General features: G+C 36.9%; 1 protein-coding gene across 3 annotated transcripts in view; it reads right to left on the bottom strand.

Annotated features, from left to right (window-relative positions):
* Positions 1–16,198, bottom strand: part of GPLD1 (glycosylphosphatidylinositol specific phospholipase D1) — a 21,982-nt gene extending 5,784 nt beyond the window's left edge. The window contains exons 1-17 of one of the 3 annotated variants that reach the window (XM_010708293.3): positions 16,048–16,197; positions 13,737–13,792; positions 12,994–13,072; positions 12,094–12,191; positions 10,789–10,899; positions 10,458–10,506; positions 9,916–9,970; positions 8,855–8,962; positions 8,092–8,119; positions 7,847–7,986; positions 6,793–6,858; positions 5,760–5,880; positions 5,107–5,246; positions 3,753–3,939; positions 3,202–3,312; positions 2,139–2,213; positions 1,594–1,750 (exon numbers count right to left, since the gene is read on the bottom strand). In XM_010708293.3, coding sequence (XP_010706595.1) covers positions 1,594–1,750; positions 2,139–2,213; positions 3,202–3,312; positions 3,753–3,939; positions 5,107–5,246; positions 5,760–5,880; positions 6,793–6,858; positions 7,847–7,986; positions 8,092–8,119; positions 8,855–8,962; positions 9,916–9,970; positions 10,458–10,506; positions 10,789–10,899; positions 12,094–12,191; positions 12,994–13,072; positions 13,737–13,792; positions 16,048–16,144 — 1,678 coding nt within the window. In that variant the 5' untranslated portion in view covers positions 16,145–16,197. Of the gene's footprint in view, positions 1–1,593; positions 1,751–2,138; positions 2,214–3,201; positions 3,313–3,752; positions 3,940–5,106; positions 5,247–5,759; positions 5,881–6,792; positions 6,859–7,846; positions 7,987–8,091; positions 8,120–8,854; positions 8,963–9,915; positions 9,971–10,457; positions 10,507–10,788; positions 10,900–12,093; positions 12,192–12,993; positions 13,073–13,736; positions 13,793–16,047 lie in introns of all 3 variants that reach the window. The other 2 variants (XM_010708291.3, XM_019613703.2) reach the window with 2 other exon arrangements.
* Between the last annotated feature and the right edge of the window lie 714 nt (positions 16,199–16,912).

The following is a 16,912-nucleotide window of genomic DNA, read 5'->3' as shown; positions in this document are numbered from 1 at the left end:
AAAAAAAAAAAAAAAACTATTAGAAAATTTTGAGTAAGAAAACTCAATTATGTGGTTCTGATGAAGCTTTGAATACCTGCATATCCCACCTCATCTTATACTAATTTTATTTAGTCATGTATGTGGCCTTTCCTTCCCCATTCACAGCAGTCTCCATCACCTGTACTCAGTAGATATTTCACTTGTAGCACTCCCCTTTGTCCACATGAAGGAGCACAAGTAATGACAGAAAATCATCTTTCAAGATACACTTGCAAATTTTCAAGGAAGACCTGTCAGTCTGCAATTGAATCCACAGCTTCCACAAAATCATCCATTTCTTTTTGTCTCACAAAGTTGTTGTCTGTGTGCAAACTAATGACTTTAGCAGGCCTACCTGTCAAAGATATTAAAATCCAGGATTGCATTCCTAGAAAGAGGATTTCATCTTCCTACGATGTATATTTATAAACTTTACATTTTCATTGATCAGAATCAATTCTCGTATTATCAGACAGCATACATGACATATTGACAGTACATAGGAAATAGGCACTGATAGGAGTACAGGAAAAAAGTGCATGCTTACTATAAAAGGAACTTTAGCATTTTTAATTCAGTTCTTACAAAAGACTTGGTCTTTCCTTACATTTGCTGAAAGTGAAACATAGCAGGATTCACACAGGTATGATTTCTAGAAGGTGTCAGGTGTGACTTCTTACAGGTACTGGATGAGCTAAGCAGGAGTGTTGCACAGCTTGATCTGCTGTGCACTAACAATATAGACCTGATCTTATAATCAGTGGCAGTCTTGGCCATCATGGCCATGAAATAGGGGAGGTCAAGAATCAGAATGGATTCAAAAAACGAGTAGAATGGTAGCAGAGTCTGAACTTCAGGCAAGCAGACTTTAGTTTACTCAACCAATTAGTAATTGGGAAGGTCTGAATTTTTGAATTATTCTTTGAATATAATTCAAATTATAAAAATCAAATTATTATCTGAATTACTAGGTCACAATAATCTTTGAATGATCATGGCGGCTAGAAGTGCCCAAAGACTGGACAAAGGCAAATGTCACTCCTATCATCAAGGATGTCCCTAGTCAGCATCCCTACACTCTAGGGAGGTGATGGAGCAGCTAATCCTAGAAAGCCTTTTCAAGCACACAAAGAACAAGAAAGTCACCAGGAATAGTAAGGCATGATCAGTAAGGATCATGTCAGAGGAGAGAGAGCAGGAAATATTGTCTTCCTGGACCTCACTAAGGCCTTTGACACTGTTCCCTGTAAGATCCTCATAGAGCAGCTGCTGAAGTATGGGCTGGATGAGCAGGCAGTGAGGTAGAAGAAAAACTGGCTGAATAATTGAGCTAGAGGGTATTGATCAGTGGTGCAAAGCCCAGCTGGAGGCCAGTAATTAGCAGTATTTCTGTCCTGTTTATAATCTCCATTAACCATCTGGATGATGGGGCAAAGTGTACCCTTAGCAAGATTACAGATGACTCAAAACTGAGAGGAGTGGCTGATAATCTGAATTATCTTATAATTAAGTAGCAACAAATGAACAGTCATATAAAAAACAGCAGGATTAATTTTACCCAATAAATACTACCTTGGTTACTTCTGTTGAAATAAGAGTAAAATGCAGCTACAAATCCTCTCTGCTGCCCACTCCCAGGTGCATATGGAGAGCCAACAACCAGATCAGCATTTTGATCTCCATCAATGTCAGCTGCCAGGAGGGACCAACCAAGATTACAGTAGGAATACTGCAATAAACAGTTAGTTTAAGCCTGAAATGGAACTTAAGCCACCAATTCTTTAACAAAATAAAGAAATTTACTTCTAAAGAGCTAACTTTGTCTACTTCTGATCAAATTACCCTTCAATTCCATGACTTCAATTTTGTTTTCTTTTTTTGGAAGACTGTTCTTCCTTTCTGTTCATCCTGCTCCCTCCTCTGAAGTGGATTACAAATGTATTTCCCATCTACAGCCAACCTAGACAAACATCTGCTTGCACCATCTCCAGTTACATGTCTATATCCCCTTGCAATTAGAAGTTTGATTTCAACATCTTTTCTTTAATCCCACAGGCTCTTTTCCCTTTTACCTCACCTCCTTCTTGTGTAGCATTGTCTTAGCCTGATCAATATACCTGACAAGTTATGGTCACGTTTGGTTGAGATGCCAAGCCTCTTCCCTTAGTTCCAAAATAGACATATACAGCACCCTAAATAACAGGAAAAGCAAACACAGCATGAAAAGATTTGCAAGTCAGCCCCAAGTATGAAATCCAAGACAAATATCAGAGTGAAACAATTTTGTAAGGGTTATTAATACAGCTGTATTTTTCCTGTCAAAGCTTTTTCATGAATTTGTCTTTTCCACTCCAAGCCTAAAAATACCAAACTGTAATGGACACTGGTATAACCAAGTACATTCTCATCATACTGCAGGTATAATACTGGTATAACGTGTATTCCATTAACTATATGCAAGTTCTTTTGACTGTCATTTTGTTTAAAATTACTTAATGCAATGGGATGCAGTGCCAGACAAAACAGACGCTTGCAATTTTCCAAAGTTTTAGTCTACATAGAAGCATTTAAATTAGTACTTAGGCAGCTAATTTAGTATTTAAAATTCTGAAGAGCTTTAAACTTAGTGGAAATGCATTAGCCTAACAAGTTATGCCTCTCAGTTCAGGTGGAAAGAAACATTCAGTGACCATTAACATGAGATAATTTGGTAAGCTTCAAGTTATTAAGCCACTGTAGTTTGATTACTTCAGCACGTGTCTGTGTTCACACTGCATTTTAGATATTATCTGTTGGCCTGTGACAGCAGAGGACAAGGCTTACTGACATCAGGTTCCTTCCAGACTTTTTGTTCCTAAAAGAAGAGTACACTCAGATTTTATGAATAGCTTCTAATGTTTCCAGCACATTAATGCTGCAAAACTGAAATCTGATTTGCACAGAAAGTCTGCCAAGAAAGGACATATGGATAACTTTCATTGATCTAGTCAAAGCATCCATAAATGTTATAAACCTTTTAGTTTGTATTAAAAAGCGACCTTGAACAATGACAGATATTCTTTGTCTCATTTTACTATTCTAAAAAACATAAGCATCAATAAAAGTGATCTGTTTGAAGAAAAAACCAAACACATACAGACAGCAAAAAACAAGCAAACACAAAACCTGTGTATGACTTACTCTGTAAATGAGAAATTGAGATCCCACAGAAGGTGCTCCAATTGCCAGATCTGCCACTCCATCCTCATTGAAGTCCAGGACTGCCAATGCAGAACCAAATCTGCCTGAAGGCTAAAAGAAGAGGGACTGCTCTGATGAAAGGAACAGATGTTTTAAAGACAAAATGCTAAAACAGAATGTACATTTGCAATCACAGCACAGGGAAGAACTGGAAATATATTATAAAAATCCACCCCAACAATTATTAAGATCTTCTTATCATCATTATTCTCTCAAAGAATAACCATATTCGTAATACACTAATTGGGAGTGGTCTGTTCTCCTTGAGGATATACTGTTATTAAAATATAAGCTAATATAATGAATATAATAAGGCAGTGCTGTGCTATTTCATTTTTTGAGTCTAGTGCACCACTGATGTCATGCTTACAAATGACAAACCATTCTCTTCTGTGTGAATAATTACATTTTCTATAGAGGATCAACTTTATTACTCAAAAAGACCACCTGATCCTGCCTCCCAGTGTCAAGTATCTGACACGACTCCTCACCTGATGACCCTCTAGTACTTGGTCTGCTTTTTCATCTAGATCCATGTCTTCTCGTGGCAAACCTGAACGATTGCCATAGACTATATACACCCTTCCTATCTGAATGTGGCCCAGTGTGCTGTACCCCGGTGCTCCAGCTACCAGATCTTCATATCCATCCTGGTTTATGTCAGCTGAAATCATTGCCCTGCGTAAGGGAGGCAACAAAACCATAGCATTAGCTGCCAAACTACCTCTATATTATCAGAAAATAAATACTTTTAATTTCAGGTAATTTCATGTGTCTTTCCTCATCTTTTCAGTAAAGATCTACATGGCATTTTTCATATGATGTAATTTATTTTTGTTTACTTGGACTAAATAAAAAAAGGTTCATCTTCCACTAATGCACCTGAGATGTATATGGACTTCCTTTTAACTGACACAAGGCATCTGAGAGCAGTCAGAACAAAACACTGAAGAAGGGCCACTTGCATATGACATAAAACCCAGAAAATGAAATTAACCATCATTTTAACCAGATCTCTAATTTAATCAATGGTCATAACAGTAGATAAACAAATGGATCATGGGTCTCAGTAACATAGTGGAGGTTTAAAGGGTGAACATGGAAAGAAATAACTACCATTCACTTGGCTGGTGTGGAGTAACCTCAAGAATTAAATCTTCAATTTTTGAAACAGAAGAAATAAACCAATGGGCAGCAATACAAATTTATTTCATCTCTCATCTCTAATCACAGAATCACAGAATGGCCAGGGTTGGAAGGGACCTCAAGGATCATAAATCTCCAACTCCCCTGCCACATGCAGGGCCACCAATCTTCATATCTAACACCAGACCAGGCTGCCCAGGGCCCCATCCAACCTGGCCTTGACCACCTCCAGGGATGGGACATCAACAGCCTATCTGGGCAGCTGTTCCAGCACCTCACCACTCTCATAGTAAAGAACTTCCCCCTGACATCCAACCTCAATCTTCCCTCCCTCAACTTAAAACCATTTCCCCTTGTCCTGCTATTATCTACCCTTTCAAAGAGTTGATTCCCCTCCTGTTTGTAGGCTCCCTTTAGGTATTGAAAGGCTGCAATGAGGTCACCCCCAGCCTTCTTTTCTCCAGGCTGAACAAGCCCAGCTCCCTCAGCCTGTCTTTGTAGGAGAGGTGCTTGAGCCTCCTGATCATCTTTGTGGCTCTGCTCTGGACCCTCTCCAATAGGTAGTGGCCATCAGTCCACAAGACCACACCTGAAGGTCTGGATACTCTAACGAGTATCCAAAGAATAAAAATCAATATTCTGGTAGGTATGCAAATTTTTCAGAAATTAGGAGGGAGGTTTGAGAAAAAAAGTACAAACCATCCAAGTCTAGCATATGGCGAAGCAAGAAAATATGAAGATACTGGCTTGGAGATGTACTTAGAGGATTTTTGATGGGTAGTTCCTATCACTCTCCAGAAAGTTTTTGCAAAAGCACGATTTATGAATCGGAGGGAATTCTGAAATAAAAATGAGACACAAGAATTTGTAAACCATAGGCTGAAACAGTACAGACGACCTCAAAAAATAAGTCATCATCAGTGGAAAACACCACACTGATCTAAATCGACTCTGATTTGAGTCCTAAGCACAGTTTTAGAAAGACAAAAAGTCTGTATGCCTTAGGTGCATTGCTAACTATTCACTGCTACAGTTTGTTGAAATTTTTTAACTTCAAAAAGTGATCATATGATTCCATAAAATTTAATGGTAAAGATATATTTTTGTCATTTTGACACTGCAAAATATGTTCTAGCCTCACTACAAAATGAGGAAAACCCCAAAGCTTTCGTATTTATGATGTACTTATTATCTACATTATATATCAATTTACAATGGTTGCCAGAATCTCCATGAAGTGAAATGAGAGGCTACAGTTTACATCTAGAGACCACAAACAGCACCTCAGACAGAAATTAAAGCAATTTTATACAGAGCTGAATTGTACCTGACACATGCCACTTCTCACTTACTGTTGCCCAAGACTGTATATTGAAGTGAACTCCTCTCTCTGTATACGTTATATTCTTTTCAAATGTCTTTAGAAGTAAAGAAGTTGTATTTTTCTGATGTTCATTTTTTGAGTGTTTGCTTCTGTTAAAATAAAAAGGCACTAATAACAATTAATACAACTGAATTAATGATGTATTTTATAACAAAGCAAGGAGAAATAATCATATTGCCTTTTGAATACAGAATTACCAAAGCTACATGCCCGTTTCTTGACTTCACACACAATTTTTTCCTCTTTCCCCACGAAAGAAGTTAATTTTTGCTGTAGTTACACTTTGCCAGTCGTTTTCACTTGTTTCAGATATTTCCACTATTTCCTTGGAATTACTCTCCCTCAACAAATAAGTCTATTAATATCTAGCCACTGGCCAGAATTCTGCTCCAACTTATGGTTCTTGCAACTACTGACGTTGGTGTGGTGTTAGTTGAAGAGAGCATCCGAGGATAAGAGCACTTTTCTTCGCTAAGGTAAAAGCTTGAAGATAAAAACTCTCAAAATAAATATGCAATAAAATAAAGGCAATTAGTATCTCAACCCATAAGATTTCATAACCCCATTATTTAGCTACAGTTTTGATTTTAGCTACAGTTGCTGCTGCACTTTTCATCTAAGCATAGGCATTAGTTTATTATTATTCTTTATAGTAAATTAAAGACAGACTTTAGTAAAGTAAACTCTTTGCTTTCTTGTCCTCTCTTTACTTAGCATGGCTATTTTCAAGGATGCACTGTTGTCTTTGAGGATGTGTTTTTTATCACACCTTTTTGTTCTTTCTTTCCCACCATTATCTCCCTGTGGAGAACATTCCACAGTCCCAGTCTGACTGAAGTTGTAAATTAAACCATTAATACTTCCTGCAAGTAAGCTAAGAAAGTTCTGGAGGAAAAAAAATAGATGATCTCTAATTTTCAATAGCTCACTGTCCACATTAGGGAAAGACTGACTCTTCTGTCACCAGTATTAAGTCTTTGAACCTTTAGAGTTATACTTACATGTAGTTATCCTTGTGGTCCCTTGTACAGTTTATAAACAGAGGGTTCTCAGGCAGGAAGCAACCACTAGAAAAATATTCAGAATGTGTTTGGAAGATTTTCTTGCAGTGCAAGTGAAACTAAAGCATCAACATTTATCCTTACTTGATTCTTCTGTTAGAAGGCATCAGCTTTCTAAAGAAGCTCTGCTTAATCAATTTCAAGAAGGTATTACAAGCCATAGAAACTCCTGTGATGTGTATTTTAATGACCAAGACTGTTCTTAAGGACTTAAGTTCTACATGAATCTTGCATGTCTTTATTTCACTCACTTAATGAAACTTATTGGAACATGTCCTGCTAATTCTATTAATAGCATTAATAGAATAAATAGGAAAGAATTATTTTTTACAATCTTTTAATGAAAACGGTATTTTGGAACAAAGAACTCAACTGATAATGCCATATCATGTTCAAACATTATTTCCCAAAATATCTCTGTTAACATTATCCATTAGATGTATGGATTATTTCCCACTGTTGGTCTTATAATGTTATTTACAGTACCAATGCAATACAGGGCCAGAACTTCAATAAAAACATGATATTTTGAATATAAGCCTGAACTTCCAATGCTAGAACATCCATTCTTACTGTTTATATTCCCATCTGCTTGCATTATCTGCAGGTGGCATTTGGCCTCCTCTAGGAAGGATCATCTCTGCCAGCTGATGAGAGCAGTCACATAGTACAAGCAGTGCTCAGATCACCAGGCCAGGAAGAACTTCAGTCTGGCTATGTAACACTTGTGCACACCATTGGATATGTCTTAAAGAATGCCCCAGTTGAGTATCTGCTGGACATGACCCAGCTTTGCATGTGAACATGTTGCAAATACAAACTCAGTGTTTATGTATTCCTTGGTGCATCTGCTCAAAGAACTGGTATACCTCCTTTGGTCTACATGAGGATTTAAAGTTCAGTGCTTATTCTAGGAAATGACCTGCTTCAGAAGGATTAAATGTATGTCAGAACTTGAATACTACATCTAATGTTGCAAGAAACACAATCTTACCTGACTCCATTCTCTAGCATTTGGCTCATCTGCTCAAAAATATTGTTTGTCCAGAATGCCATGTCATCTACTCCTCCAAGGAAATATTCATGGAACTTTTCCACCAGAAATGGAGATTTACTAGCATATGTTGGAAAAAGCTAAGAGACAAGCAACATACTTAGTAAAATGGATAGTAAAATGTATTACACTGCCTTTACATTACATATTCAACCAAAAAAATAAACCAAAAAGAGCAAACTAACCTTGGCAACAGCAAGCCTTTCTCCATGTCTGAAAGAAATGAAAACAATTCTTCAGAAATAAACAAATTTAACTTAGAAACATTTGATGATTTGTAAGTTTCTTTTCAAGGTTTCTGTACTTCTGCATGTGGTAAATACTGTGCAAATAATTATATTTCCTTTTTAGTTGTTAATAGAATTTTAATGTGAAAAGTAACAATTTTAACTGTACTGTAACTCTTAATCTGGAGGGATTCACAGTGTTTTTAAATATTGCACGTCTGGTAGTAATTAACTGAAATAAAGAATACAGCTAGGTTTAAGGTCTTCCAAGCAGAAATTCTGAGCTAGCAAAAATGTCACAGTTCTTATCTCTTTGAATTATTCTTGGATTTGATAGGATATACATTAAACAGTAACTAAACTGTCCATTTAAGTATGCATATTGAGCTTCATTACATTAAAATTATATTTATTGCTAACATGCCACAGTGCAACAATACTTGAAGACTTGGCTGTTCTCAAATAAACAGGCCTAAGTATGTTCAATGCATGAATCTGTTAAATAGCTTAGCCACAGAAGTCATGGTGTAATAACAAAACTAACAGCCATTTAAGCAGTCCAAATTTGTATTTTAGACTTTAAGAAAAAAAAAGTATCTTACAATTTTTGTATTCCTGGCCTCAAAGCATAATTTTCTGAGCTAGCATTTCAAGTCAGATTATCATCTTTTTCCTATATAAGTTTCACTAAGGAAAATCTACACAAAGCTATCCAACTTACAGTTCAAGAAACAGCAGATAAGTGCAGTCAGTAATTGTGCCTTTAGTTATGATCTCTCTTCCATAAAATTCCTTATAAATAGAGGCTAGGTCTTCGACAGGTACATACCTAAGAACAAGACTGAGGTATTGTAAAAGTTTTTCCACATCACCTGGTAAAAGATAATTCAGTTTCTGTAATAAAAATAGCTTGCTTGAATATATTCTGTATTTCAAAAGACTCTGTAAGGTTATCAAGATTCATAAATGTCAAAAAGACCAGATCTGCATGTACAGTTGCTTTCTGCATAGACACTTCTTCTGTTTGGGTTCAAAGCCAGAAACCTGTAGAAACACTGTAGAACCAGAAATCAACAGCCTTGCTGGACATGGCAGGTTAGTTTTCATGTTTCCTCTACTGGTTTCCTGGTGTGGTGATCACATAAGCTCCAAACCTTCAGTGTTGCCAAACCTATTCCAATTCAACTCTATTCCTAGGCAAAAAGATGTTGCTCATATTTTTCTATCTCAACATTTCTCAGAGATATGTCAGAGCTGATGAAGTTGAGGAGATAACTGACCATCTTCTATACCTAGAGGAACTATCTTTCATGTAAACAAGACTCAAATGATCTACCACACCAGCAGAAAAAGGGCATCTAGGTCTTTTGAAAATGGTAAGAAAACAAGCATGCCTATTTAAAACTGCTGCTTCTTTTATGCTTCTAAAGCCTATCTGAATTCCTCAGTATCTATAGCCATAAACATCCCCAATGCCCTAAAATTAAAATAGTGATCTAAGTGAGATATTATCTGCAGATTTAAATAATTGATAGGACATCCCAACAAGCTTTTTTTGTTATCTATAATTACTTATAATTTCCATCAGAGTTAAAGAATAAATCTTTATTGCTGTATTGCAACATTTAAAACTCTTTTTTTTCAGTCCTCCCAGTTCTTTATGTCAGAGAACATTAACTATGCATAGGAATATTCCAGTAGCAAAGGTTTTGAAAGAAAAGTATGGAATAAACTGAGATAATCATTAGAGAGGTTAACCTCTGCTGAAGGTCATTCTCTTACCAGTTTGGTGTCAGATAACTGAAGTCCAGCTCAAACTGACTCAGTACATCTCCTCCTGTAGTGGAGGAATAAAAAGCAAGCAAACAAAACACAAAACCCAACAAACCAAACACGTAAGTATCTGACAAGGGTAAGTGTGAATGGATCTATCTATGGCTATGCTGTATATTTTCATATGGCACCCAAGTGTATAAATCTTGGCCATTTAAAATACATAAATGGTTCACCTGAAAAAATACTGCATATTTTGTACTTCCAGACAATAGCAAAAAACGGTGTCAAATTTAAAAGCCAAGTAGTGACTCCATTTAATCTTTAACATACTTCAGCCTGTGTTTTGGCTTTAAGTACAAGGATCTATGTGCCCTATTGCATCTCCTGAAACACAAAACATGCAGACAGAGATAGCAGGATTTTGCAAGCTACAGGAGAGTCTTATGACTTTCACTACCAAGGTAAGAGCCAGAATCACCAATTGTGCTTTTCATGTGTACTAGGCATCCCAACAAGAAGGATCTATGTTCAGCAAACAGAAATATTACCAAAATCTCCAACACTGTGAGCTTCTGAATATGAGCCATGAAAATCAACCTGGAGTAAGAAATAGAAAAAAAACAAACAGCAAAACACCTTTCTGATTGCTTTACTTATCCTACAATACAAACACAAGAGCAGAATCAAATTGTCCAAGCAGCTCTGAAGCTTGCAAGTCCCAAACCTGACTTTGTTCATACAGAGTTTGTGACATTATATCTCTCTCAAAATTTTCCTGATTCAAGAGTATAGCTTTTGTCTTCTCTCTGTACAGGACTCCAGGGCTGAACTATCAATACTAACAGTTCCAGTCACGTTAATAGAATAATCCAAACTTACTTCTCCCATGGCTTTTAAAAATCCTTGGTCGATGCCCAGGCTGTGCCAGCTAACATCTGCCACCATATGTGAGGCAATTCCAAACAGGAAAGCCACCAGCTTCTCTGTAGCCTGCACAATAACAATACACATGTAGTATCATCAATAATTTTATTCCTGTCTTTAAGAAGAGGAGAACATTTTACATTACACAAAGATGCAATGGATAATCTATTGCAATCCAAGAATTTAGCACAACAAAAAAATGAGCGCTCATTCCTTGATACTGGAGAACTGTTTTTGTAACTTGACAATCTTTAAGCACTTTGTAGAATTCAAGGCCATGAAGTTAAATGGCTGATGTCAGAACACAGCCTGTGTGCTTCCAGTCAGATACATGTTTTGGGATTAGGGATAAACTCTTCCTCTCCCAAGGAGTAAAATTCCTCTGCCACTTGAAGTACTGTGCAAATACACACAGAGAACAGAAAGATGCTCCTGTGCAAGTGCTATTCATTATAAAAGCACTTGACTAAAGCCAAGTTACTCATTTTATTCCTACAAACAGAAAAGTTATCCAGAATAAACTTATGAGCAACAGAAATTTCATTTCACTTCTTCAGAAAATATTTCTCTATATCAAATCCTTGTTAGTTCCAGAGGCCTTTAAAAAAAAATCAAGTAATCAAGTCACAAGTTTTGGATGAATTTATAGTTCCTGAAGGTTAACAGTTCACACTTTAGTATCACTACAGGCCAGTCAAAAAGCAGGCAGATCTCTTTGTATTTTTAGATAGTGAATACTCTCAAATGCTGCTCCAATTGTACAGTTCTGTTGTGTAGTGAGAGAATGGCAAATACTCCAACAAGGAAAAGAAAGCAGCAGGACCTTTAAAATCATTCTCACTTCTAACAATCTGTTCTTCCTCTAGTATAAAAAAGAGCAAATCAGGACTAAGTCCAAGTATGAATTCTAAACTAGGTCTGGTTTTCAAATGGCAAACACTCAGCCAGATCTGAGTTATGCAAGTACTCAAAACCACCAATAAAATTTGAAAATTTGGACCTACAAAATACACCAAAAGCACCAGAGCACATTAGAGACAACAGATTTTATGTGGAAGCTTTTAACTTTCTGTCTGGTAAAGATGAAAGCAAGATTTCAACTTTTCCTCTATCAGCAGAGATTTTAATTTTAAAATCTTATGCATTTTACATTTTCCAAGGATAAAGCTGCAAAAACAAGGGAAGCTGAGGAAGGCAGCAACAAGTGCAGTCAAATAGAACAATAGAAAGTCATTTCAAAAGTTAAAGAACTTTTCTTACCTCTTCCCAAGGCTGAGGATAATTCCTTCTGATGTAGTGAATACTTGCATTAAGAAATGGTGACCAGTGAGTATCTTCAGACACATCATGGTATATCCCTTTTGCAACAGAATTATATCAGTATTTATTAATATTTGTTAAAAAAAGAAAAAGAAAAAGGTTTTCTTCATGAAAACAAACAAACAGATTTTTGCTCAATTCCATACTGCACAAGTGATGATACATTTTGCAATCTGTTTATATAGCAAGAGCCAAATTAGCTATATTTTTGTATGATTTCTACTGACAAAAGAGATGCTAGATTTGCCTTACATGACTCTGTTTGATGCATCTGAAAATTGTGTGCCTGCTCCCTTTCTCTGTAAGTGTAATACAAAGAAATATTGCCTTCCAAGTGGAGAGGAGAGAGAGAAGCTCTGAGTAAATTAAAGCTTCAAAATGTATAGCAGAAAAGATGATGGGCAGCCAACTCAGTACCTTCAAGACAGTTATCACTTATCACAGGGCTAAGGAGGGCTATCATCAGTTGTCCCTTTGCAGCTACTAGGACTTAGAAAAATGATTTTTTCATCCTCTCAATTTCTCCCTAGATGGGTATTCTGTAATCTAACCTATTTCAGTCAAACAGCATCCTTACATCAAATTGCTCCACGTGCCAAACAGCTAAATGTACTCAAAATCGATTTTCTGAAAACATTTTCAGATTTGTTAGTTTGCTACCAAGTTCTACAAAGAAAGGCTCAGAATTCTAACAAAAAGTGTGGATGCCTTTATAGGAAGATATTTTTTGGCCATATTTGATTTCTTACAGCATACTTACATTCAGCCCTATTGAATTCTGTAGAGTTTTCACATGACAACACAGTTGTTACAATATTGGACTCAAAAATCTTTTCTTACCACGTTTGCAGATTGGAGGATAAAAGGCATCAGGATAAATGCTCCCAGCCTGAAATGCATCTTGGTGGTTTAGTAACAACTGAGAAAAGGATAGGAGTTGGAAAAGAAATCAGAATGCTATTACACAGCAAAAAAAAACAAGTCCTACTGTCAGTATCAAAGATAAATACTGCCAGTCAGATATGCCATTATTTCAGTGCCATCATCCTCCCTCCCACCACTCCAGACCCTGTAAGTGAAATTAAACTGATCAGTTTAATTTGAAAGGCCATTTAGGAAAGGACAGATGGGATATAACTTAGGTACTGGTGAAGTCAACTTGAAGTCAAAGTGCCCTCCTCCTCTTGACTAGACTCTTAGCCTGGGCTGCTAACTAGCATCCTCTGAATCACACCTTGGTTGTATAAAGCAGATAAAACATCCATGAAAAACATGAATGCCTCCTTTGAATGATCTTCTACTTTCATAAGAGATCATGTTATCTTTAGATTGTCATAAATGATGTTAAAAATGTTCTTCACAAAAAACAAATGCATTTTGTTTATGCACATGCATATGTGTTTATGAAAACTGTCTGTACATTTAAAGTGGTCTGTTAGATTGTTTAATAAAAAAGGAAAAAAAAAATCCAGTCCAGGCACAGTAGTTACACACATATTACTGAGAATGAAATAAAGAAAGGTTAGAAGACAGAAGAAGATTCAGAGGAAAGGTAGAAAACTGAGAAATAATATGCTTCCTACCTGTCTATAGTCAACATTCCCTTCTCGTTTGGTGAAAAATTCCAGAGCTCTATGTGCTGAAAAACAAAATATGGAAGTATTGGTTTACAACCAGCCAATGGTTGTTAGATGCATTATCAAAAATAGATTATACTGCATTATCATAACTAAGCCAAATGGCACAGGCATATGAAGTATAATTTCTCAAGAAATGCATGAATAAGTCTCTCTTTTTATCCAGGGATCTAATGCAGAAATGCTGTTTCTGGGGCACATCTGGCCATGGATGTCTCAGCAGTCCCTCTCTCACTTCAGCTCTCAAGCTGACAAACAGAGATGACAGTGCCTAATAGCAAGGAAAATGGAAAACTTTATATGCAGAATTGATTCCTGACACTGATCACATCCTGAACATACAGATTAGGTACCATAAATCTCTAACTGCAAAGGACACATATGAATCGTGTTTAACTTTCACTGTCCTCAGGAATAAATATGAATACTTAACAGTTTAATTGATTATTAACAAGCATGAAAAACAAGTCAGTAAAAGTAAATAACACTATTTATTCATTGAAAAGTCAGTGCCAAGCTTACTGCCAAACTGATCATTCAGCAAGTAGAAGAGAAGAACGAAACAAACTTATCACTTTCCTGGAATGAAATCTCATTCTAATTAATTTCCCAGGGATAGCCTACTAGCACTTTTCAAAAAATACCCAGCACTGCCTCTAAAAATTAACCAGTTGAAAAACTACATATGTGGGTTACCTTCTTTGCCTTCCCACACACCAGTTTTAGTCTTCAGTTGTAATACTTACAGACTAACACTGATATCCCTCTTAAAACTACCCAGAATATACTGTATTTAAGTCAATCCTTACCAAATAAATTAAATCACATAAACATCCTCTCATTCTGGAATAAGCTGTAGACAAAACTGTGAGGGCTTGAGTGATACTTCACTTTGAATATTACCCACTGTTGTTCTAAACCATCCTCATTCAAATATGTCAAGAGACACTTAATGACCAGCCTTACACCAAAAGAGGATTTACATTCAAAAGTAAAAAAATACAGAAGACTTCCATGTCTCAGCTCTCTCCACAGACATCATTTCCAGTGCCTGAGATTTTCAGGTGGGCAGTCTCCCACCCTCCCTGTCTTCCCTTACTCCTCACAAGGGCTCACCCTGATCCAGAGCTGTATAACTCTGTCAATCCTCCACAAGAGGCAGTGCCTGCCTTCTCAGCCTGCTTCCAAAAACACAGCAAGTAGGGCACAGCACTGCACTGCTCAGCACTCCAAATGAGATCCACGTTTTGAACAGGAAGAACTTTTCACCACTTAAAGCACTTGCAGGAATTTATCCAGGATAGATTTCAGTTTGAGATTTGAAGCAGAAAGGCTATTTTTTCTGCAAAATTTCTTTTCCTGGAATACTCCACGTTTGGATTTGGAAATAACTTCCAGTATCTTATCATAACAGACATCTATTTGCACACTAATAGAAGCACAGATTTTAGTAGTGTCAGAGCTGAGCCCAGTCAAGATGGTCAAATTTTTTTCTAAATGCTGATCTGACAGCTAAGAGTATACATAACTTCTCAGACAACCAAGGTCTTTAAATTATGTAAATATTTTAGTATGTAGTATGGTCAGATAAAAATGACTGCTTTGGGACAGATCTGTAACCCTGTTTCTCCTCAGAGATATTTTGTAAGTACATTGTATTCTGTCAAACCCATCATTTCAAGTTTTTCAGAAGTTCATATTCAGTAATTAGGGCTCTGGGCTTCCAGGCCTCCCAGAAAGGGATACAGAATAAAGTTTTCATTATGTTAATTCACAGACACAAATACAATATGCAGCTATGACAAAATTAATACCTGTTATTTGAGAACAGAGCTACCAAAAATGATTTCTGTTATTCTCTAGTTTATACTTACATACAAAAATGCACTAATTTAAAAGAAAGATGAGTGTTTCTTTTCTTTCTCCAAGAGAGAAGCACTTACGTCAGACTCACAGATACAAAGATTTCAGTTACATAATGCCCGTGTTTCAGAAAACAGAACAATATCAACCAAACTGATTCGAGCAGTCTGGTTATAAAAACATTACAGCTAAGGTTCAAATGACAAAAAATGAAGAACTCATTCAATCCTTGTATTATTACTTTTTTATTACTAATTACTATTATTTAAAGAAAACAACGTGGAACGCTCATTACTTTCACCTTATTCCCTCCCTTTGCTTTTCAGCCATCCGAATTTACTTTTCTTCCCAAGCAATTCAAAACACATGAGAATTCATTCTGAATATGCCTTACCTATTTCAACATGCGTTGAAATTCCACTTGGAATACATTTGTGACAGAAATTGTACAGTATAATCATCAAAACAAACCAGCTCTTCAGACCAGCCATGATGCTGTGACGCTTGCTCAAGCTGTGTTTTTAGAAGCCTGCAGCAGTCGCAGTGACCTTTGAAATGTGGGTTACGGCACACATTTTGTCTTTCAAACCTATTGCTGACACAGCAAGCAAACTATTGTGGTATTTGTAGTGCTTTACCTCAAAAAAAAATAGATTTTTAAAAATAACTTGTAGGTGTTCCTCTCTCTCCGGGGTTTTGGCAGTGTAATTGCCATCACTGCACAAGAGCAGAGAGATTTATTTTAACCCACAGCACGAAGGAGAAGGGCAGCCTCCCAGAGGATGTCTGACTCACTGCACACTTGACTTACAACACCACAAGATTTCCCATCTCCAAAATAAATGGAAGCCAGTTGCCAAAGCAGTATTAATAGGAAACACCAGTTCCAGAACTGAAAGTAATAAAAAAGCATGAGCTTTTCATACTGCTGCAAGTTTCTGTCCAACAGAAGAGGCTAGGCATGCTGCAGCTCTCCACCATCTTCTTTGCCAACCTGGCTGGGGAAGGTTATGGCCTGGCTATCACAGGCTGCAGCTCAGTCTACAGGCAAGATGGGCAAGTGCTCTGCGTGGTCTTTGTGCCAGACACCAGCTGTGATCACCAAGGTACGTGGAAGAGGGAAAAGGATGTCTGAAATGAAGTGACTGACCTCAAGCAATCTACCCAGACTTTAGTAAAGCCTTTGGCGATGTCTCCCACTGTATTCTCCTGGAGAAACAACTAGTTGCCCATGGCTTGGACTCTTCACTGGGTAAAAA

This window comes from Meleagris gallopavo, chromosome 3 (genome assembly GCF_000146605.3).
Source record: "Meleagris gallopavo isolate NT-WF06-2002-E0010 breed Aviagen turkey brand Nicholas breeding stock chromosome 3, Turkey_5.1, whole genome shotgun sequence".
Lineage (NCBI taxonomy): Eukaryota > Metazoa > Chordata > Aves > Galliformes > Phasianidae > Meleagris > Meleagris gallopavo.
The sequence above is the reverse complement of the archived record's forward strand: the minus strand, read 5'-3'. Positions and strand labels throughout refer to the sequence as shown.